Genomic DNA, 24,288 nt, shown 5'->3' with positions numbered 1-24,288 from the left:
CTTTGAATTGTATTTCTTACTAATGGTTGATGGTATAGCTTATAGTTGGTGGTAGTCCGAAGGAGCAATTATTTAAATTCCAATGATATGCTATGAATAGTCAATGGAGGTTAATCAGTGTTATAGCAAATTATGGTTACAAATGTTTTCAAAATTAATTTATCCATCATTAAGTAGTATGGGTCATCATAAAGAGATTTTGTTCTCATTGATATCTACATGCATTTTATATTTTAGGTCAGGTGCTAGGTTGAGTATTTACAATTCAAATAGAAAGCTGAAAACTAAAAAGAATCAGATAAAATTTAAGGGTTATACAAGATACACAAAGAGAGTTTTAAATCCTAATGAGCACATTCTGTCGGGGTTATTTTGGTTTTTGGTTTTTGGTTTTAGTTTGGTTCTTCCTGTCACGAAAACAGATGAAAGATTCTCATTTTTCTTCAAAGTTTTATTGTGCTATAGTTATCATGTGCTTACTGGCAGCTTAAATTCTGTTAGTTTAACAAAATAGCAAAAAATATGGATGGTTAAAATATACTGTTGAATTAGCAAAGCTCCGCTTAGCCATCAGTTATTTATTTTTGTATTTAAATTGCAACATCATATTGGAATACAAAAGCTTTTCCCCAAGGCCAGGATGCTTTCTTCCACAACAAATTACACTCCAGGTTCTTACTACCGATAACATATATTTAGTTACAAGATGTGCATGCAGTAAGCAAAATATGATTTGTGTGACTTAAGGCATTGTGAATATTTAATAAAGTTGGTATAATGAATATTATCAGAAGGAAGAAATGATTTGAAAATAATAAGATTGATGATATAGCATAAATTAAAAAGAATATAAGGTAATTATATCATTTTATTGTATTCAGCAACCAGAAAATCTGAATTTTAGTTATAAAAGTGGAAAAAACGGTGCATTGTTTTCTGTGCAAATAGCCACATAGATGAAAAACTAAAAGAATCTATTAAGTTTCTTATACAATATGCAGAATATAAAGTATTATTAATTTTTTCTATCAGTACTTGGTTTCTGTAGCAACTTGGAAAATCTTACGCTCAAGAGAACTTCCCCAAGATTTGTTTGCATTGTCAGGAAAAATTTTAAAAAAGAAAGAAAAGAAATCTAAGTTTTGTAATAATCAGGTCTTTTTATATATGTTTCAGTTATACATTTTGAATTACGAAAAATATACCATTAAAGCAGACAAGATCTGGATGGATGCTAAAATTAGTGGGTGAAAATTTAAGAGAAAAAGGGTATTTGCATAGCCTCTAAGTGTCTCCCCCAGGGTATTTATTAACTGCAAAGGGAAAATAGTAATTTTTACAGTGGAGAAACACAGCAGACACTAGCTGAACCAAATCATCAAAGTTAAAACCACCAGTAGAGAGACACAGCAACATCATTTCCCCCCAGACATAATGCACTGAGAAGGGCATATCACTTCTGGAATATTCTTGATAAAATTCATAACCTCAATCTAATCATGCTCTCTGAGTACCAGTGTCCTTGGTTCTCCTAAGGTGACTAAGAAGACATAACCAGGTGGGAGCCTGGATTCGGTTCTGGGACAAAATAAAGGTACTATTGGAAAAACTGAATCCAAGTAAAGTCTGTAATTTGGTTAATCATATTGAACCAATGTTCTTTTCTTTTGATAGTTGTCCTATGATAGTATGAGATATTAATGTTAAGTAGAGTGGAGAGCATATGGTAATTCTCCGTACTATCTTTGCAGTTCTTCTGTAAGTCTAAAATTATTTCCAAATTAAAAAAAAAATCAAGTGATTTTTATATTGTGCCTTACCTTATAGTAAAAACAAAACTCCATACCCATATCATTAAAATATATTATAATGGAAAAATATATAGCATTAAAGAATTGGAAGAGCACTTGTAAAGTTTTCACTTGCCTTTTTTTAACAATAAAGAAATAGTTAATAAGAGAATATGAACAGCTTCCTACATGATTTTATAGAAAACTTGTGGAACATGCCTGATGTTTTCTCAGCTTGAACCAACATTTAGGAGTTGAGTAGAGTGAGAAGACACCTGCATTTATTCTTTAGATTTATGATGTAATGCTCTTGTTAAAATTACTGCTTTCCCTTGATAAATACACTAAGATAGGATAAATATTAAAAATATTCGAATACAGTAAGACAATGCTGGCTATAGATGTATAAAGTTGTTCTTAAAACTTTAATTTGTGTGGAACAAAATTATGTGTTGAAAATTCTAGTTCACATTATCTCTTCCTTTTGAAATAGCCTTGAGAATTATACTAGCAGCAGCCTTTTTCGAGATAGTTCTAAACTGAGGTCTGGTTGATGTAGTGTTTTTAAGTAATTGAGAGCAAGCCAATGTGTTTTTCTGTGAAATCACTGTGTTTGTTCCTCTACCTGTAAACTGAGGTTACTCTATTAAATTTACATTGATTCTACACTGGGAAACTGTGGAGACAAATTTGATGATGGTTAGGGGATGGACATTAAAAACAAATTACTATGAGAAGAAATGCTTTATTGTATAGTAGTTTAATCAAGTGGCATTGTCATCCAAAATAATTGTCATGAAACTTGCTGTCGCTATATTGTCACATTTCTTAGCTGTGATTATTTAACAATTGCACTATATCTCCAAGTGAGGGCAATGAATAATGATGATGGAAGCATCCTCTCAAGTTTAAAATATCATATGAAAAGATAATTGATTTTTTTAACATCTTTATTGGAGTATAATTGCTTTACAGTGATGTGTTAGTTTCTGCTGTATAACAAAGTGAATCAGCTATACATATACATATATCCTCATTTCTCCTCCCTCTTGCGTCTCCCTCCCACCCTCCCTATCTCACCCATCTAGGTGGACACAAAACACCAAGCTGATCTCCTTGTGCTATGCGGCTGCTTCCCACTAGCTATCTGTTTTACATTTGGTAGTGTATATACGTCCATGCCACTCTTTCACTTCGTTGCAGCTTACCCTTCTCCCTCCCCGTGTCCTCAAGTCCATTCTCTATGTCTGTGTCTTTATTCCTGTCCTGCCCCTAGGTTCTTCAGAAATATTTGGTTTTTTTTCAGATTCCTCATATATGTGTTAGCATACGATATTTGTTTTTCTCTTCCTGACTTACTTCACTCTATATGACAGTCTCTGGGTCCATCCACCTCACTACAAATAACTCAATTTCGTTTCTTTTTATGGCTGAGTAATAGTCCATTGTATATATGTGCCACATCTTCTTTATCCATTCATCTGTCGATGGACACTTAGGTTGCTTCCGTTTCCTGGCTATTGTAAATAGAGCTGCAGTGAACATTGTGGTACATGACTCTTTTTAAATCATGGTTTTCTCAGGGTATATGCCCAGTAGTGGGATTGCTGGGTCATACGATAGTTCTATTTTTAGTTTTTTAAGGAACCTCCATACTGTTCTCCTTAGTGGCTGTATCAATTTACATTCCCACCAACAGTGCAAGAGGGTTCCTTTTTCTCAACACCCTCTCCAGCATTTATTGTTTGTAGATTTTTTCTGATGATGGCCATTCTGACCAGTGTGAGGTGATTCCTCATTGTAGTTTTTGTGTTTTATTTTTTGTAGTACGTGGGCCTCTCACTGTTGTGGCCTCTCCCGTTGCGGAGCACAGGCTCCGGACGCGCAGGCTCAGCGGCCATGGCTCACGGGCCCAGCCGCTCCGCAGCATGTGGGATCTTCCCGGACCAGGGCATGAACCCGTGTCCCCTGCATTGGCAGGTGGACTCTCAACCACTGCGCCACCAGGGAAGCACCTCATTGTAATTTTGATTTGCATTTCTCTAATAATTAGTGATGTTGAACATCCTTTCATGTGTTTGTTGGCAATCTGTATGTCTTTGGAGAAATGTCTGTTTAGGTCTTCTGCCCATTTTTGGATTTGGTGGGTTGTTTTTTTGATATTGAGCTGCATGAGCTGCTTGTATGTTTTGGAGATTAATCCTTTGTCTGCTGCTTCGTTCGCAAATATTTTCTCCCATTCTGAGGGTTGTCTTTTCATCTTGTTTATGGTTTCCTTTGCTGTGCAAAAGCTTTTAGGTTTCCTTAGGTCACATTTGTTTTTCCATTTCTCTAGGAGGTTGGTCAAAAAGGATCTTGCTGTGATTTATGTCATACAGTATTCTGCCTATATTTTCCTCTAGGAGTTTTATAGTGTCCGGCCTTACATGTAGGTCTTTCATCCATTTTGACTTTATTTTTGTGTATGGTGTTAGGGAGTGTTCTGATTTCAGTCATTTACATGTAGCTGTCCAGTTTTCCTAGCACCACTTTAACTAATTGAAGGAGATAAAGCATATGATCATCTCAATATGTGCAGAAAAAGCTTTCAACAAAATTCATCACCTGTTCTGCAAAGAAGTAAAATTGTCACTGTTTGCAGATGACATGACACTATACACAGAGAATCCTAAAGATGCTACCAGAAAACTATTAGAGCTAATCAATGAATTTGGTAAAATAGCAGGATACAAAATTAATGCACAGAAATCTCTTACAGTCCTATATACTAATGATGAAAAATCTGAAAGGGAAATTAAGGAAACATGCCCATTTACCATTGCAACAAAAAGAATAAAATACCTAGGAGTAAACCTACCTCAGGAGACCTGTATGCAGAAAACTATAAGGCACTGATGAACGAAATAAAAGATGATACAAACAGATGGAAAGATATATCATGTTCTTGGATTGGAAGAATCAACATTGTGAAAATGACTATACTACCCAAATGCAATCGACCGATTCAATGCGATCCCTATCAAGCTACCAATGACGTTTTTCACAGAACTAGAACAAAAAATTTCACAATTTGTGTGGAAACACAAATGACCCCAAATAGCCAAAGCAATCTTGAGAAAGAAAAGTAGAGCTGGAGGAATCAGGCTCCCTGGCTTCCAACTATACTACAAAGCTACAGCAATCAAGACAGTATGGTACTGGCACAAAAACAGAAATATAGATCAATGGAACAGGATAGAAAGCCCAGAGATAAACCCACACACATATGGTCACTTTATCTTTGATAAAGGAGGCAAGAATATACAATGGAGAAAAGATAGCCTCTTCAATAAGTGGTGCTGGTATATTTGATTTCTGTTTCTATTTTTGATATTGCTCTTTATTTCTATCATAACAATGATTTCAGAAAAAAAATTAATCTTAAATCTTTCAGGGATTTTTCACAGCCTTAAACAAGATAAGGTTTAATCTCCCTAATCTTGCAAAAATTTCAAATATCTCATCACTACTTCATTTAATAAATATCTAAGCTCTGCCATGTTCCTGATCCCATGGCTGTCATTAGGGCACAGAGAGTAAGACTAGATCTGTCTTTTAGGTGCTCACCAGCTTAGTTCACGAAACCTATCTCTTGATATTTCTCTGGGTGAGCCCTTTATCCAGACCAGCTGGCCCACACTCGTATTTCCTGATGGTCACCACTCCCTCCCTCCTATTTTCCTACATAACTTCCCTTCTCCTCAGTTCCCATGCACCCTGTTACATCAATCACCTGGAGGCCTTGCATCCCCAGACCAGCACAGTCCTCAGCAATCTCTATTTCTACACTGAAAAACTCAGCTTGCACTTCCTGCATGCAACAGTGCCCATATGTTTGAATATATCATGGCCTCTCAGTGAGAGTCAGCATTCCCAGCATGGGAACTGTCCCTTCTTTTTCTGTCTTTGCCTTTCCAGCAATAACTGTAGGGAAGCACATGGAACCAATTTTATTTTAATTTGTGGACAAGAGCATCAGTATATGAGTCCTTCCCCAAGACCCAAATTTTATTTTATTTTATTTTTTTGCGGTACGCGGGCCTCTCACTGTTGTGGCTTCTCCCGTTGCGGAGCACAGGCTCCGGATGCGCAGGCTCAGTGGCCATGGCTCACGGGCCCAGCCGCTCCACGGCGTGTGGGATCTTCCTGGACCGGGGCATGATCCCATGTCCGCTGCATCGGCAGGTGGACTCCCAACCACTGTGCCACCAGGGAAGCCCCCAAATATTTTTTTATCTGACCTTTCTCCTGTTTACCTCCTCCTTCCTTTCTCTCACTCCAGAGAAAACTCTTCATTATGAAATTCCTGCCGGAAATCTCTGTTTCATGCTGATATAATTCTAAAGCATGAAGCCAATGATAAGCATGTCCTGTGGCCGGGATGATGATAAATCCGTAGGCTCTCAGGGCTCTCTGTGCTTTCCAACCTTTTTCATATCATCATGCCCAAGAAAATGATGATGTTTGAATGGTACGTTGAAGTAAATAGGAAGCTGCTTGCCCCTGGTTTACCTGGCTGCTCCAGGACAGAGGTAGTGATATCATAGCACAGCTATGATTTCAATACTACCCAGCTCACTGCACTAATTAATTGTACAAGGTCACTTCGGGGCAATATTTCTTCTCAAATCCTGTAGGCAATACATTTCCTCCTCCCCAATGCATGCTATGTAGTTACTCCTTTTGTCTTAATTTCTGGAGATACTACTAGTTGACTTGAGAATATCCTAGTCGTTTAATAAGTTTGTAGATTGTAAACAAGCAAATAAAAATTGTCCACACATTGAGTCTATTTTTCAAGTCCTTTGAACCTTTCACTTAAGCTCAAAACAAAAGAGCACTGATTAAGCAAGGGAGTGCTTGAGACAATCACTCTGCTTTCCTGTTTTATTGTCCTGCATAGCTTATAATGGGTGCTCCATGAAAACACCAAGACAGTGAATTGACAAATCAAATATGGCCCCAGATAGCAGTAAGCAGAGCCCTCAGTTGAAAGAAGAGGGAAATTGAGATGTTAGACACTGTGTTGACTACCAGGACTAAAATCCCATCTGCAATTCTTTGCAGTTCCCATTTTTTCCTAAAAGACATCTTACTACTCAAGGATAAACTGTCATTAGATGAATAACATATTCTTACTTGGTTCAAGGCATTTTGTTATACCAGAGACTATATAAAATGTAAAAATTTTCTGAAAACTATGTTTTCTCTGAAAATTTTTGTATAAATAATGACAAAGATGATAGTAAACATTTTGAATGGAACATAACTAACTTTAGAATATGGTTTCAGAACTCTGGGAACTTTTAGTGTAGTGGTACAGATAAGTTATACAGAGATGCAGTAATAGCTAGGAATATAAGGCTAGATTGGGATGACACTAGAGACATATACATGGAGAAGATTAGAAGAAATACAGTGTTTTAAAGAAGGAAAATATCATTTATAACCAGATGTAACAAGGAAATATTCTCAGGCATGTTAGAATTTGAGCTGAGCAATGCAGGATGAATATGAGGGGAAAATTCAGAGCTCAGATTAGACGTACCTCAGTGTACTTCTTTTGGTTATCCCATTTATATGACATTCTGTCCTCATTCTTATGAATTAGCAAAATAGCCACCAGCCCTATGAATGTATCAGTGCTTGCAGAATGCAGTTTATTTCATGCCAATTGAAGGACATAATATTGGTTATACATGCCAATTGAAAGAAACTAAAAATATATTTCTTATTCTGTGAACATGTATAACCAATATTATGTCCTTCCAATAATTTGAAGCCCTTCATTCACCCAGTGCTATTTGTAACATTTTACTAAATGTTGATAGAAGAAGCCCTCTGTTATTTTGCGTCTCTGAAGATGGCAATTATGAAATTATCCCTGGTAAATAGGAAACCATGTTGATAACATGCAATTAAGATGCATCATCAGAAATAGAAAAGTGCTGTTTACTTGACAGAGTTAAATCTCCAAAAAGGAGATAACTTGTGTTAATTCTTTCTGGACTTCTCTGTATTTCGCATATATAGTTTTTTGTTTGTTTTTTGTTTTTGTCTTTAGAATAAAAGCACAAATTTATAAATGGTTAAAATATCCCAATTGCTTTTTTTAAAAAAAATTTTATCGGGGTATAGTTAATTTACAATGTTGTGTTAGTTTTAGGTGTACAGCAAAGTGAATCTGTTATACATATACTTATATCCACTCTTTTTTAGATTATTTTCCCCTATAGGCTGTTACAGAGTATTGAATGAAGTCCAATTACTTTTGAAGAATGAAGGAATATTATGTTAAAAAAAGCAAATCACATTAACATAAAACAAATAAATTTTGTTTTTTCATTAGCTACTTGAAAACAAAATGAGGTCATTCTACACTAGCGACATAACCTTCTCTTTTATATACCCTCACCATGCCACCCACATACTTTCTAAACCTAGAATCTCTAAGTTTGTTAAATGCTCTTCACACACACACACACACACACACACACACACAAAATAAATAAATAAATAAAAATTATTGTCTTATGCTCTCTGGAACTTGGATACCATTTGCCTTGTTTGGCCTAGGATGCTGGGTCAGTAGATCTAAAATATTACAGCAACTATTACCACTGATACTTGAAGCAGTTCTGATTATTCTTTAAGTTGAATAATCCATTCTGAATGATATAGCTTTTAATTTTTTTATCTATGGGTGTGCTACTTATTTCTGTCATTTATGACCTTTATTTTTAATTTTGTATATATATAAAATGTTTGCAAAATTAATAATCTGCTTCACCTTTTTGTCTTTCCAAATAAATGACCTTAGCCCTAATAAACTCAAGGTTCCCTAATTGGCATCTTTTTTCCTGATTGGAAAATAAGATTTATTCAAAAGTAATGCAAAGAGAAAAAAAGAAGTACAGGTATCCCCCACTTTTTGAAGGTTTGCTTTATACCATTTCACATGTAGGAAAGACCTACATTAGTACATGCTTTTGCGACCTGAAAAAAATCTAAAGAGGATTCTCGCTTTTACAAGAAAAGACAAAAAGAGAAAATAGTGTCCAGCGTTTGTTTTGCAGTGAACTGATATAGAGGCAAGGGCGTCCCTAGCAGGGAGAGTGGCACTGGCCAAGCTTCCTCCCTGGGAACTACACTCAGCATCTCAGCATCAAGAAGCCATAGCTTTGAACTGTGTCTGTGAACATCTGTGCTTTATCTCTTTTTATTTTGTGCATCCGTGAGCCAGATATGTCCTAAGGTGATAGCTTCTTCACTTTACACCATTTCTACTTAGGAGAGTTTTCATAGGAATGCTATACTTTCAGATAACAGAAGAAACCTGTATAAGTTTCTAAGATGCAAACATAATTTCAAAGTAAAATATCAGCCTTGGAAACAACCTCAGTATCATAATTTATTCCAGTGAAGCAGATAAGGCATATATTATCATGTCACTACCAAGTGTTGGCAAGGGCATGGAAGAAATGGAACTCTCACACACTGCTGCTGAGAATGTAAAATGGTGCAACCACTTTGGAAAATTGTTCGGCAGATTCTTAAAAAGTTAAACGTATACATACCATATAATCCAGCCACTCCACTCCCCAGTATTTTTTCAAGAGAAATGAAAGGTTACCTTAGGGCAACGCTTGTGTTTGAATGTTCATAGCCATTTTAATTGTAAGAGACAAAAACTCGAAACAGCCAAAATGTCTTTCAACAAGTGGATGGATAAACAAATTGGGATATATCCAAATAATGAAATAGTACTAAGCAATAAAAAGGAATTGACTTTTTCATTTTATTTATTTTTTATTGAAGTATAGTTGATTTACAAATTTGTGTTAATTTCTGCTGTACAGCAAAGTGATTCAGTTATACATATATTCTTTTTTTAATACTCTTTTCCATTATGATTTATCATAGGATATGGAATATAGTTCCCTGTGCTATACAGTAGGACCTTGTTGTTTATCCATTCTATATATAATAGCTTACATCTGCTAATCCCAACCTGCCACTCCATCCCTCCCCCAACTGCCTCGCCCTTGGCAACCACCAGTCTGTTCTCTATGTCTGTGATTCTGTATCTGTTTCATAGATAGATTCATTTGTGTCATATTTTAGATTCCACGTATGAATGATATCATGTGGTATTTGTCTTTCTCTTTCTGACTTACTTCACTTAGTATGATAATCTCTAGTTGTATCCGTGTTGCTACAAATGGCATATTTCATTCTTTTTTATGGCTGAGTAGTATTAAAAAGGAATTGACTTTTGGTACACATAATAACATGGATGAATCTCAAACTAATTATACCAAGTGACTGTATTAGTCAGTGTTCACCAGAGAAAAAGAACCAATAGCATATAGATATAGATGTAGATATAGATATAGGTACAGATACAGATATATGAGACAATTTATTATGGGAATGGCTGACAATTATAGAGACTAAGATATGTCACTGTCTGCCATCTGCAAGTTGGAGAACCAGGAAAGCTGGTGGTATAATTCAGTCTGAGTCTGAAGGCCTGGGGACCAGGAGCTCCAATGTCTAAGGGCAGGGGAAGACGGATGTATTAGCTCAAGAAGAGAGAGAATTCACCCTTCCTCTGCCTTTTTGTTCTGTTTGAAGTCCTCAAAGAATGATGTCCACTCGCACTGGTGAGGGTAGGTCTTCTTTACCCAGTCTGTGGGTTCAAATGCTAATCTCTCTGGAAACACCCTCACAGACACACCCAGAAATAAAATTGTACCAGCTATCTAGGCATCCCTTAGCCCAGTCAAGTTGACACATAAAATTAACCATCATAGTGACAAAAACCAGATTAAAAAAAACCACAAAACTATATACTATATGATCCCAATTACATTAAATTCTAGAAAATGTAGCTAATATATAGTGACAGAAAGCAGATCAGTGGTTGCCTGGTGCCCGGAGGATGAGTAGAAGGGGTTACACCTTTGTAACAAGAAAACTTACGGGGTGATGAGTACGTTCACCATCTTAACTATGATAGTTTCGTGGGTGTATACATATATCAAAACTTGTGAAATTATACGTTTTTAATATGTAGAGTTTGCTGAATGTCAACTGTATCTCAGGAAGCTGTTTTTTAAAAGAGGGAGGACATTCAGTTAATTACTGGAAATGGTTCCTTCAATAATAAAATGTAGACAGTTGAGATGTAACTGCAACTAAATAAATTCGTTCTAACTGGGATTTGTCAGTTAGAGGATTGGGAATCAATAACAAGAGAGAAATCCTTTCTACTGACCTTCACATCTATTCAGAGTATTTTAAGGTATGGGAGGGGCCCCCTCCTTATATCACAGATAATGCTTTAAAGTCTGTTTTATTAACTAGCAGGAAAGTAGTAAACCTATTGAATTTAATGCATGAAATTAGCATAATAATTAAAGTTTGACCTTATTGTAGGTCACAAAAATTGTTTAATCTCTTTATTCATCTGTGCATATTGAGAAAGAAAGTGGCCTGTGGAGATGCTAGTAAGCTAGGATCTATCAAAGCAACCATGTTATGCTGAAAGAACAAAGTTAATTATACTTTCAGTTTATCACTTTTTTGATGCTGTAAAGGTTAACATGATTTGTTTTTTCTCTTCAAAAAGCTTATACGTAAAAGAACCACAAATTACATGAGTTTCTATTTGAAAGATAAACATCTCTTTGTCTTTTATTAAGAATTATTGTTCTGCACAAGGGGTGATAACATTGGGCTGTTTTTATTGCAAAACAAAACTAAAATATACCTTACAGTTTCCGTTTTTTTTTAAGGAATATCAACTCATTTCCTATTATGTGAACCTAAAGCTTTATCTCAGCTTCAAGGGAATGTCAAAATATATGATTTGGTTTCTAAACTCAGACAGTTTCTGGTTGAGATGAGATGGCTAGCTTCTCTGTGCCCAGACAGTGAAGGAGACTCTGTGCAAGTCGTAATTATCTACAGACACTTTCCTGTTAAATCTTTCAAAAGAATCAAGTGCTTTGCCTCTGGTTCCATATGGTAATTCAGGGGCCAAAATTAGAGTGTTTTTACCACCAAGGAAGATAATTGAATCCCAGTGCCTTTCCATCTATCCCCTTCACACACACTTTATTATAGAGTTTCGTAAGCTTTGAATTGTCAAGAGTTCAACTCCAAGCTAGAGGTTTGGGATACATATTTTTGGCTCAATGGCTTATGCAAGTTTCTCTGAAAAGGGAAGCATGCTATTCTTTAGTTTGTATTAAAATTATTTTCTTTTTTAAGAGAGAGAAGAGATGTATTCTGATTGGAAAATATAAAATGTAAATGGTATTTTTAGTGAATTTCAAGATTCCTTTAGCATTTAACAGTTATTTAAATAATTGCTTTGTGTAACTGTATATTTGTCATCTCTCTGCCATAATAGTTTGTAAGTTCCAAGAGAATCTGTTTGTTCATTCACCATTGCATTCCTACCCTCTGGGCACAGTGCCTAGACCCATAATAGGAGATCCTTAAATACTTCTTTATTAAAGGGTGACTTAATAACACAAATGAACAAAAAAACATTTTCAGCTTCTAAATGGCGATTTCTCCCAGAGATCACTGTCATTGAGACTTTTAAATGTATAGATTCAGCAAGCAGGATTTCAGCTATTGGGAGACAGGTGCTAGATATTTCCAACCCATCAAAATAAGAAGAGTTAAAATAATAGAAATATTCTTAAATCTTTAAACTCAGAGTTATATTTTTGGATACAGAACATACCGTTATAAGAATGAAATAGTCAGTAGAGTGCATATTGTGATATATATAGATTGTGACTGTGGGTTATATGTATGTGAATTATGCATATGCATTTGAAAATTCCATATTAACTTTTTCCAGAACCCAGAATGAGGCAGGATCACTTTAATGCACCAATTGTCACATGTCCTAAAGGAATGCAACTAATTGTGAAATTAGCCCAAGCAAAGGAGAATTAGAAAGGTAATTCTAAGCTAAGATATTGTCAAACACATGGGTTTTTTAGTTTTCTTTCATTTTTTATTTATCTGGATTTGACTGTTTATGTTAAACTCTTACCCTTCACTGTAAAGACCCCATAACCTCAGGGTTGGAATAGGCAGTTTCTTACCAGAGATCATGGAGAGGAGTTCAGTGCCTCTAAAAACAGTAGAGGTAACTGAGCTAAAAATTGAACAAAAAAATCAATTTCTAAGAAGCACAAAGGAGAGCACAAAAATTCATTTAACTGAAAGAATCAGAAATCCTCTCAAGATGCAGGAATCTAAAAGACAGAGAGATAAGAGAACAAACAGAAAAGTTGGAAAGGAGCAAGTGATTATCTAGGAAAAAAGTATTTTAGAGATATGAAAAAATACGGTATATGGATGGTGTTTCAGTGACCAAGAATACAGGGTGGCCAGTTTAAGTCAAAGAGCGTGTTAGCAAGACTAGCCCTGGAAAACAGTGCAAAGCAAGTAAAGGTATCCTAGACTTGTCTTTGCCTTCTGGCCTCCATCACCTGTATCTTGGTTTATTATCCCTTAGCATCGTTTATCATGGAGTGGTTCATGGACCAGAATGATCTATCAGAATCACCTGGGTGTTTGCTAAAAAACAAGGTTTTCCAGATGCCTACCCCTCATCTACTGAGTGAGGATGACTGGGGATGATGTCCAAGGATCAGTGATTTTACACTCTCTAGAAGAGTTGGATCCTCTGTAAAGTTGGGAAGTCCTGGATCTAAACCTTCCATGCCAGTGTCCTCATCTTGCCCCATCAGCTAAAATTAGGTTGAAATTTGCTCTCCCACATAGAAATTTCCTTGATCAAAATTTTCACTGCTTCAAAAATGAAAGAATCAAAATTTTCTATCCAGTACCCCAAACCCTTCTACTATATTAATTGAAGAAGTAGTAGACTTATCTTGTAGGAATTCTCTATGGACGTTCCTTCATTCTCTTGATATTTTAACCATTCATACTTCTAGCTAGAATTTGAAGACAGGAAAGTGGAACATTGGGTACCTAATGGGGATATGTTTGTAACAAGATGATCATTTCTGTGTGTCTCAAAACACACTGTGTAGGTGGCCACTAACTAACTGCCTATGCAAAAATCTAACCCTGAATATAGCAGGGCAGGTGTAGTGTTCAAAATAATGAAGGCAAAATAGAACCAGCAGCTTTTCCTTGCAGATGATATACTTTTCTAACTTACACAAGCTGTGGTAAGGACATTCTGTATAGTTTGTAGCATTTCAGCGCCTGTTGGGAGGAATTGAAATAGACTTTATACATGGCACCCTCAGACTCCTGAAAAATATTTGCTACGTACATTATAATATCAGTACTGTCACAGAATCTGTAGGGAGTGAAAGCCTTAAGGAATAATACAAATAACAATTAGGAGGAATTGCAGTGATGGACAGACGAAACAGTTCATTTTCTAGTCTCTGCAAGTCTAAGAAGGCTTCAGGAAGCACGTCATAAATATAATAACAGGCCTGCCTGGGGAGAGGCAGCTACTGGTGTTTGCATGTCAAGCAATTCATTTTTTAATTAATATAAAGTCTCTGGGGTGGTCTTCAGATGATGCATTTGGAGAAGGAATGATGCTGCTTGGGTTCTAAATTCCATGAAAAAGAAAAATAATTTCAAAATAAAAGAAAAATAATTTCAGAAGGAAGGAGAAACTCCTGCTCTGCATAACCTAATCATATTATGAAGGCATACTGGTGCTGTCACTCATGTTACTGTACCATACAATTTTCCTAATGTAACAAATAGAAGACCAAACCAGCCTCTAGGGCCATGTGTATAAACAGCTGATAGGTAATTACTGGGAACCTTTAAGGCACAAGCAAGGAAAAGTGGACACTATTAAGAATAAGCTATCGTTGAGCAATGTGATAGAGCAAAGCACTATTTACATTCGCTAAATGGAAGGAAACTAGTTTCTGAAAAAAGAGGAGGAAATTCATGCACCTAATTTGTTTTTAGACTCAAGCAGTCCATGTTAAACTGAGGCTAGGATGAGGAAGCAATCCAGACAACACTACATATCAGAAATAGGCTCAAAGATATATTTCATTGTCAGTTCTTCTGTGAACCCTCTACTGAAAGAACCTTCTCTTCCCTGATGAGTTAGGGACTTTTTGTTATCGAAGAGGCCTGAGATGCATGGATTTGCCACTGTTTGCTGAGGGAACCTAAGCCATCACCTGATATCTCTAAAACTCAGTTTTCCTGTAAAATGTGGATAGTAAAAGTATTAGCGTAGATGTTGGCAACAGTGAGCACTAAATGATAATCACACTCGTCATAATGATTTAATACTACATAAAGAACCTTGCAACCTTATTTTAAGATAAACAAGCATGCATACACATTCAGGATTATTTTGAACTCTCTGAGGCCTGAAACTTTGTTTTCTTTTTCCCCTCAGCTTTATTGAGGTATACTTGACAAATAAAATTATATATGTTTAAGGTGTACGATGTGATTGGATTTGATATATGCATACATTATGAAATGATTACCACTATCAAGTTAGTCAGCATATCCATCACCTCACATAGTTACCTTTTGTGTGTGTATGTGTGTGTGTGATGAGATGTACTGTGTTAGCAAACTTCAAGTATACAAGACAGTATTATTATCCATATATAGTCACCATGCTGTACATTAGATCCCCAGAGCTTATTCATTTCATATCTTTATCTCTCTGTATCCAACCCTCAGACCAGTGCCTAGCGCCTACGTGAGACACCGTACATTTTTGTTAGATATTATCTGTTGATGAATGGACTTTTTGAGGTTCTGGTAGGTCCTGTTCCAGTATCTTGGAGGACCCTCAATGCAAGTGAGAAGCAGCCGGCCAGATACATGGTATTGGCCTGCTTCCTGTGGAGTCAAATATCACACGTTCACATTGACGTAAACCAGTGGCCAAGGGTCCTGCTCTCATTTCCAAGCCTCTCACCTATTCTAACTGCAGGTTACACGTTACCCTTGCCTGAAGTCTCTTCTCCTTCCCAGATGGATTTTGATGTTCAAGGTCGGAGAACCCCACCCTCTTAAAAACTGAAACCGGCTCGTGATACTAGGATATGACATGGTAACAAGTCAGTCTCAGTATTGTTACACTCTGTGGGGATGGAGAAGTATTTGATGCTCCTCCTAGTTGTTATGCTTTTGGGTGAAGGAAAGCAACATGGCAACTTTAAGAGGCTAGAATTTGTAGTCAGACAAACTAAGGGTTTGATCCTGCCTCTGCAATTTACTAGCTCTGTTATCTTGAATGAACATCTCAACTTCTTTTTGAACACCTTCACTTCTTAATGCCTCTGTCTCCTCATCTGTAAAATAGGGGCAATAGTACCTACAACAAAGAATGTTTGTGATAGTTAAAGGAGATGGTGTATATAAATTGCTTAGCATAGTACCTGGCTCTCCTAGGCTCTCCTGACCTTCCACCTCTCCAAGGGTGTAAAGTGCAGGTGTTAGGATTTGTTGAGCACTCCCTGTATACCAGGCACTATTCTAGGTGCTGGGATAAATTAATAAACAATACAGACAAAAACTCCAGTCCTGGTGGAACAATTTTAATGATAATTATTTTCTTTAATATAAAGTAAAATTTATAGGTTCATTGAATCTTCAAAACCTCCAATCTTATTAAAATGGAAACTAAATTTAGGATGAAATCAAAGCAAAACCAAGTATAAATGATGGTTATAATAGATTGTAAGATGTTAGTCAAGGCATTGACTAACTTTCAGAGGGTTAAATCTGTTGCACACTTTTTAAAGTTGTGGATTCAGAAAAACAAAAGAAAAAGAATGAAAGCCATAATTAATTTTGATTAAAGAATAAACCACTAATTTTTCTTTAAAAAATATATATGAATATATAATTTCCAATATACAAAAATATATCCCCAAATAAGTTTCATATTCATAGAACATGTTTGGCTCTTCACACACACACACACACACACACACACACACACACAAATATATATATATATATATAATATATATGTATTATATATATATAAGTCCTCAATAATTTATGTCATGAAATGATTTTTAAATAAGATTTATTCCATTTATCAAACTTAACCCCAAACTATATGTCAGTATGCTGCATACTCCCCCCAAAACAGATTTTTAAGCTTCTTGGATGAAAAATAACTTCCTTTTTTTTCAAAGGACATTTATTATCCTCCCCATTCAAATAAAGTGGGTCAGATAATAGGCCTATCAAATAGACATGCAGGAGAAAATATACATATTAAACAAAATGAAGCCCTTTGTAATGGGTAAATGTAAGAAGTGTCCAGCTAAATGAAAAATAGTTTACTGCATCAAAAACTGTACATGGCGAAAGAGCAATTGTTTATATATCCATTTACAGTATAATGGAATCTTGAAGTAATGTGTGGTTGATGAATTTAGCATTTGCCCTTGTTGATGGAACCAGAGAGCCGTATCTCATGCCATCCTGTATGTGCGTGACATATAAGTGGTAAGAGAATTGGAGAACTGGGGAAAGGCCAAGAGTACTGAAGCTGAGTGGTGAAGAGAGGCAAGCAGATGCTTCCTGCCACTACCTTCCCTAATAATCTACCTGAAGGTATCTTTTGAGTTTATGGTTCATTCTTTATCTATTGCTTGCCTACAGTGTAAAACGGACTGTTACAAGTGTTATGCTGTGATATATGTTGGATAGTATGAAATGATACATCCTGCTCTCAGGAAGCTCATACAATTCTAAAAAGAAGGAAGAGAGCTTTTCAGAATTGGGCAGCGTATGGTTATTGAGGGGATAAAAGAAAGCACTTTTACTAGTGTGACTAAAGGGGAGGTGATGTTAACTCTGGACCTGGAATCGGGCAAAATGCCACTGAGATACTGAGGATGGCAGAGAGGGAGCAGCAGCAGAGGCTCGGAAACAGGAGGGTGATGAGGCTGTAGAGACAACAGGGAAGGAGTGGGGAGGAACTTCCAAAGAGTCAGTGCTTGTGAGCGACGCTGGTAGAATAATTGCCAGGAGATGGAAGTGGAGTGCAAAAGTGAGGTTTATATTTCTAGAAGACATTTTCAGTAATAATAATTTAGATAATTTTTCTTCCCGTTACATAATTGTGCCCTCCAGGAAACAAAAAGAGTGAATGCACTTCCAGCAAGTTAAGAACTTTGGGTTTGTACTTAAATGATCTGTGTTTGTGTCCTGCTTTGAGGATTACCAAGAAGTTAGGTCATTCTTCTTTCTAAAGTGAAGATACACCCACCTGCTCTTACCTCAACTATGGTTGTTTTGAGGTTGAATCAAATGGATAAGGTGTGAATGCTTTCTGGACCCTGGGATGCAACTGTAGGGTTTATAGTATAAGGTAAAATTAAGTAAAATGAAGATTCGGGCTAAGCACCTGCACAGTGAACCAAAACAAAGGCAGCAAATGACAGAAATGAAAGAAAGACTAAGACTTGCTGAAAGCATTCTGATGGAAAAGGTAGTCATTCTTGTATCATTATTCAGAAGCTAATTACGCAGTGTAAAAGCCTTTCTTAAGTGTGGAGAACGAGTCTCCCGTCTACTTGCTAATTTACTGTCATCTGAGATGTGGCTGCAGTTCATTGTGACTGTATAGAAGAGGAAATCCAATAACATGGTTTACTAGTCCTGGTTCTACCACTTAGGGCTTCAGTAAACTCTACAGCCTCTTTCTTTCTCTCTCAATTGGGGATAATAATAGCTTGGAGCTGTTGTATGGGTCAACAGATTATCCTTGTGATTTAAAGGAAGATGAGAATTTCAAGTGTAAAACAGTTAAAAAGACATTCAGTTTCTTTTTTGTTTTGTTTGTTTTTGAGGGCGGAACACAGAACACTTATCTCATGTCTATCCTCCAGTCCGGACTGAGCCCCAGTCAATAGGAAGCAGAGACATCCACCACTTCTCAAGGAGAAGGAAAGGGCTTTTACAACTCCACGTCTGACCTTCTATCACTAAGAACAACACCAATCATTTAAGAACTATCATAAGTGTGGCATCCCTGGGGAGGCTACTGACTAAACAAAAAATAAAGATCCCTGTCCTGTGTCACATTCCACTGTGGGAGATTGAACAACAAATATTTAAGCATAAGTAATTATATACTATATATATTAGGAAGTATGTAAGTTCAATGGAGAAAAATAAAGCAGGGAGAGAGAAGGTAAAGTGTGTGTGATATTGGGACAAAGATTAGAAAGAGGTGAGAGAGCAAGCAATATGGATATCTGGAAGAACATACCAGACAGAGGAAAGAGCCAGTGGAAGGCAGTGATCTAGTGAACTGCCTGGCTTGTGAAAGAATCAGTGGGTTAGTGGTTGTGGCTGGAGCATAGTGGGGGCCTGGGTGGTACTGAAGGTGAGCTCACAGACGTAAGGGTGGAGTCAGATTGTGTAGTTATGGCCATTCTAAGGACTTCGGCTTTTATTCAGAGAGATGGGAAGCTGCGAGGGGGTTTGTTGTTGTTTTTTGTCTCCGAAATTTTTAATGCAATAGGAAAATGCCCATGTCATGTTCCATGGGGAAAGCAAGATACAAAACTAACATACGATATTAATAGTGTTTATTTCTCGATGGATATTGGTAATTTCTCTTCCATTTAATTTATCTTCCAAAAAAAGCAAATGCTCTAGGATAGCCTTATTATTTTTTAAACTAATGAATTAATTGTAATGGTGGCATCTCTGATAACGAAGATATTTTGTCTCAAGTGTGAGATGATATTCTTGCTGAGAATTTTTTTTCTTAGTGAATTGTTACTTTGTTCAAGTAGCCCTTGAGCTTGGGTGGTATGGTGGGGACCTGGGGGCTGTGGGGTAGATTGTCCATTAATTAATGGCGATTAGTGTATAAACACAGAGAAGTCCTGTCATGTCAGTTAAGAATAGCCAAGAGAGGCAGGGTAGGCTACTGAGTATATTTAACCATGCATTTGTAAATAAAATAAATATTTACTTAGATGATAGGTTAATTTCACTTCCCACTTGCTAACCTCAGTACCTTAAATGGAGCAAAAAACTATGTGCAGTGGAGAAAATTGATACTTCTAGAACTCTATAAACTCCTGTTTCTCTTAATATGTATTTTATTTATTTTGTCCTTAGCTTGTGACTTTGTCAGATCATTTTCATGATTTCTGGCTGCACCTGTTCTAGTACAGATTGAGCTGCTCTTTAGAATGTAGGTGCTACTTACTCTTTTAATTAACACCTCTTCTGCTTCTAATTCAAAAAGGCTACTTAATTTCTCATGGGTGGGCTTTCAGCCAAAGAGTGACGTGATTCAACTTTAAGTTTTAAAAGGATCATTTTGATTTCTTTTGGAGGAGGGAGGCAGGGAAGAGTCGACTCAGGGATACCAGTTTGGGGGTTATTTCAGAAGTCACCAGACACTGGTGACTCAGACGAGGGTGGCAGCAGTGAAAACGATTAAGTGTTTAGATTCTGGGTTTATTCTGGTGGTAGAGCTGATAGATTTGTAATGATTTTACCCAAGCTTTCTGAAGCCTAGAGGTCAATACCTTCCCATTTCTTTGTATCGGTAATTAGATTGAAAAGTGGTTCAAGTTTAATTTCACATTTATATGTCAGTTTACCCTTAAATAATCGCTGGTTTAAGAATTCCTTCTCTTTTTTCTCCTTTGTTATCTTCTACTCTTGAGTATTTTTCATTGTATAAGACATTTACATGTAATATCAAAAAGAAGTGTCAATATATACTACTACAAAGTTAAAGTGATATATATCAGCTATATTTATGTGGTGGGTGAGTGAGTGCTGACATCCTAGCTTTCAAAGTCCCAAAGTCCTAGTTGTCTTCTATCCTCTTTCTTTCTCCTGCTCTCCTAAAACAAAAACAAAAGTAAAAACCAAAAACAACTGTTCTCCATTCATAGGTATTTTGCTCCCAACAAGATGCCAAGATGTAGCTCTTAAACTAAGTTATATTGGCAAAGCTTTTCAGCTATTAGCAAATGTTTTTCAGTTCAGTTTAAATGTCATTTTACATCCAAACAAGCACTACAACCTTATCAGGCTGGACTGGTTCAGGTTTTGTTTATCAGAGCATCTCTAAACACATCCTGAATAGAAAAGCATATATTCTTTTCCCTAAGTTGTAGGCTACAACAAATCTGGGTTCCAGAAGCAGTTGTTTTGGTAATATGGAAGTTGTTTGAAAGGCAAGTAAAAATGCATCAGATGAAGTTATTCTTGATTCTTTATTAATGCTTGAAAAAAGAGGTTATTATTTTCTTCTGAAAGAGAAAAGAGGAGAAGGAAATAGAAGAAAAATAAAGAGGGAAAAGAGAACTATATCTTTTTCTAATGCTTGCTACTTTCCGAAAGAAAAATAAAATTGGTCAGTCCAATTTGCAATTTAGTCATACTCAGTTAATTGTTTTTCTTAAATTGGCCAAACCACCACATATCAAACAATCCCAGCTTTCCAAACTCTCTATTTTACATCAAGATCTGACGTTTTTCCCAGGTTGCAAAGGACTTAAATTAATTTGACCTTTCTTGCTCTTTTGTTCCTTGCTCTGTTTCCCCACATCCACTTGGTCACACAGTGTGAAATGGATAATAATTTTTGTTTGAGCATCATTTGAACCTCTGTTTGGAGTAACCCTATTGGCTACTGATTAGATAGGAAGATGAAAAAGCCAGAAGGGAAGAAAGGGAGTAGGAGATTGTGTGCCTCAGCTGCAGCCATTATGTCACAAAGGAAAAGGAAGGAAACAAAAGAGGCAGGTGGAGAAGACAGTGATGACAGCTGGGTTCAAAACTGAACGTTTTTCCAACCGAATGAATCTTACACTATCCAAGAGGCAGTAGGAGAGCAGGACAGTCTGATCACGTGGTTAACATATTTACTTAAAATCCAGATTGTGGTATACTAATACTTTAAGTATTTATATGTAAATCAAGGTTAACTTGAACTCTATATTATTTATGTGTAAATTTTAAATTCGGCTTCCCTGCCTCTTTTCCCAATAGAAGTGCGACCTCAGCAACTTCATGGAGATAAATAGATTGAGAATGAGCCATAAGCTGCAGCCGTTTAGATATGGAGTTAATTAAATATGAGTGGGAATCAGCATGAGGAAATGGATGTAAAGGAAAAGGGGGACATAAAAACTTTAAAGAACAATAAAAAGAGGAGGAATTCAAAACAGAAAAGAGAACGAACAGTCAGACACAAATGAGAGATGGTCATGATCATAAGCCATCAGGAAAATGCAAATTAAAGCCACGATGAGATACCCCCACTGAGATGGCTGTGATCAGAAAGACAGATAATAACGAGTATTGGGGAAGATAAGGAGAAGTTGGAACACTCACATTTTGCTGATGGTAATGTAAGACTTTGGAAAACTGGTAGTTTCCTAAAATGTTAAACATAGGTTTAACACATGACTCAATAATTCCACTCCTAGGTACCTACCCAAGAGAAATAAAAACGTGGCCACACAGAAAGTTGTACATAGATGTTCATAGCATAGCAGCATTATTTATAATAGCAAGAAGTAGAAACAATTCAAATGTCTGTCAACTGGGAGATGGGTAAGCAAGAATGTAACATATCCATTCAATGGAATACGGTTGTGTTCCACATACTACATGCTACAACATGGATGGACCTCAAAAACTTTATGCTAAGTGAAAGAAGTCAGACACAAAAGGCCACGCATTATATGATTCCATATTAACTGTCCAGAAAAGGCAGATCTGTAGCAACAGAAAGCATAGTGATTGCCTGGGTTGTCCTAGGGATGGGAACAGGGAATGACTGCTAATGAGCACAAGGTTTCTTTTTGGTGCAATGGAAATGTAAAATTAGACTGTGGTGATAGTGGCACAACATCATAAATTTACCAAAACTCACTGAATTGTACCTTTATTTATTTTTTTTATTGAAGTATAGTTGCTTTACAATATTGTGTTAGTTTATACTGTACAGCAAAGTGAATCAGCTACGTGTATACATATATCCCCTCTTTTTTGGATTTCCTTCTCATTTAGATCACCACAGAGCATTGAGTAGAGTTCCCTGTGCTATACAGTATGTTCTCATTAGTTATCTATTTTATACATAATATCAATAGTGTATATATGTCAATCCCAATCTCCCACTTCAACCCACCCCCCTCCTTTCCCCCTTGGTGTACATACGTTTGTTCTCTATATCTCTGTCTCTATTTCTCTTTGTAAATTAGACCGCCTACACCAATTTTTTTAGATTCCACATATATGTGTTAATATACGATATTTGTTTTTCTCTTTCTGACTTACTTCACTCTGTATGACAGTTTCTAGGTGCATCCATGTCTCTACAAATGACCCAATTTTGTTCCTTTTTATGGCTGAGTAATATTCCATTGTATATATGTGCCACATCTTCTTTATCCTTTCCTCTGTTGATGGACATTTAGGTTGCTTCCACGTCCTGGCTATTGTAAATAGTGCTGCAATGAACATTGGGGTGCATGTGTCTTTTTGAATTATGGTTTTCTCTGGGTATATGCCCAGTAGTGGGATTGCTGGGTCATATGGTAGTTCTATTTTTAGTTTTTTAGGGAACCTCCATACTGGTTCTCCATAGTGGCTGTATCAATTTACATTCCCACCAACAGGGCAAGAGGGTTCCCTTTTCTCCGCACCCTCTCCAGCATTTATTGTTTCTAGATTTTTTGATGATGGCCACTCTGACCAGTGTGATGTGATACCTCATTGTAGTTTTGATTTGCATTTCTCTGATGATTAGTGGTGTTGAGCATCTTTTCATGTGTTTGTTGGCAATCTGTATATCTTCTTTGGAGAAATGTCTATTTAGGTCTTCTGCCCATTTTTGGATTGGGTTGTTTGTTTTTTTGATATTGAGCTCCATGAGCTGCTTGTATATTTTGGAGATTAATCCTTTGTCAGTTGCTTTGTTTGCAAATATTTTATCCCCTTCTGAGGGTTGTCTTTTCATCTTGGTTATGGTTTCCTTTGCTGTGCAAAAGCTTTTGGTTTAATTAGGTCCCATTTGTTTATTTTTGTTTTCTCATGAATTGTACATTTAAAATGAATAAACTTATGATGTGTGAACTACACCTCAAAAATCCATTAAACATTTTCTTAAAGGTACAAATTAGGCAAAACAAGTTTAATTAGGTCCCATTCGTTTATTTTTGTTTTTATTCTCATGAATTGTACATTTAAAATGAATAAATTTATGATGTGTAAACTATACCTCAAAAAATTGATTAGGGCTTCGCTGGTGGCGCAGTGGTTGAGAGTCCGCCTGCCGATGCAGGGGACACGTGTTCGTGCCCTGGTCCAGGAAGGTCCCACATGCCGCAGAGCGGCTGGGGCCGTGAGCCATGGCCGCTGAGCCTGCGCGTCCGGAGCCTGT

At 36.6% G+C, this 24,288-nt stretch overlaps 1 protein-coding gene across 17 annotated transcripts in view; it reads left to right on the top strand.

Moving 5' to 3' along the window:
* The window catches only part of NRXN1 (neurexin 1), a 1,113,124-nt gene that overhangs the window by 372,143 nt on the left and 716,693 nt on the right, over window positions 1-24,288 (top strand). The window contains exon 6 of one of the 17 annotated variants that reach the window (XM_024753570.1): window positions 2,475-2,489. The exons of the other annotated variants lie outside the window; for them this stretch is intronic. Coding sequence (XP_024609338.1) covers window positions 2,475-2,489 — 15 coding nt within the window. The remainder of the gene's footprint in view (window positions 1-2,474; window positions 2,490-24,288) is intronic. 17 annotated transcript variants of the gene reach the window in all.

This window comes from Neophocaena asiaeorientalis, unplaced genomic scaffold (assembly GCF_003031525.2).
Source record: "Neophocaena asiaeorientalis asiaeorientalis breed wild unplaced genomic scaffold, Neophocaena_asiaeorientalis_V1.1 scaffold171, whole genome shotgun sequence".
Classification (NCBI taxonomy): Eukaryota; Metazoa; Chordata; class Mammalia; order Artiodactyla; family Phocoenidae; genus Neophocaena; species Neophocaena asiaeorientalis.
The sequence above is the reverse complement of the archived record's forward strand: the minus strand, read 5'-3'. Positions and strand labels throughout refer to the sequence as shown.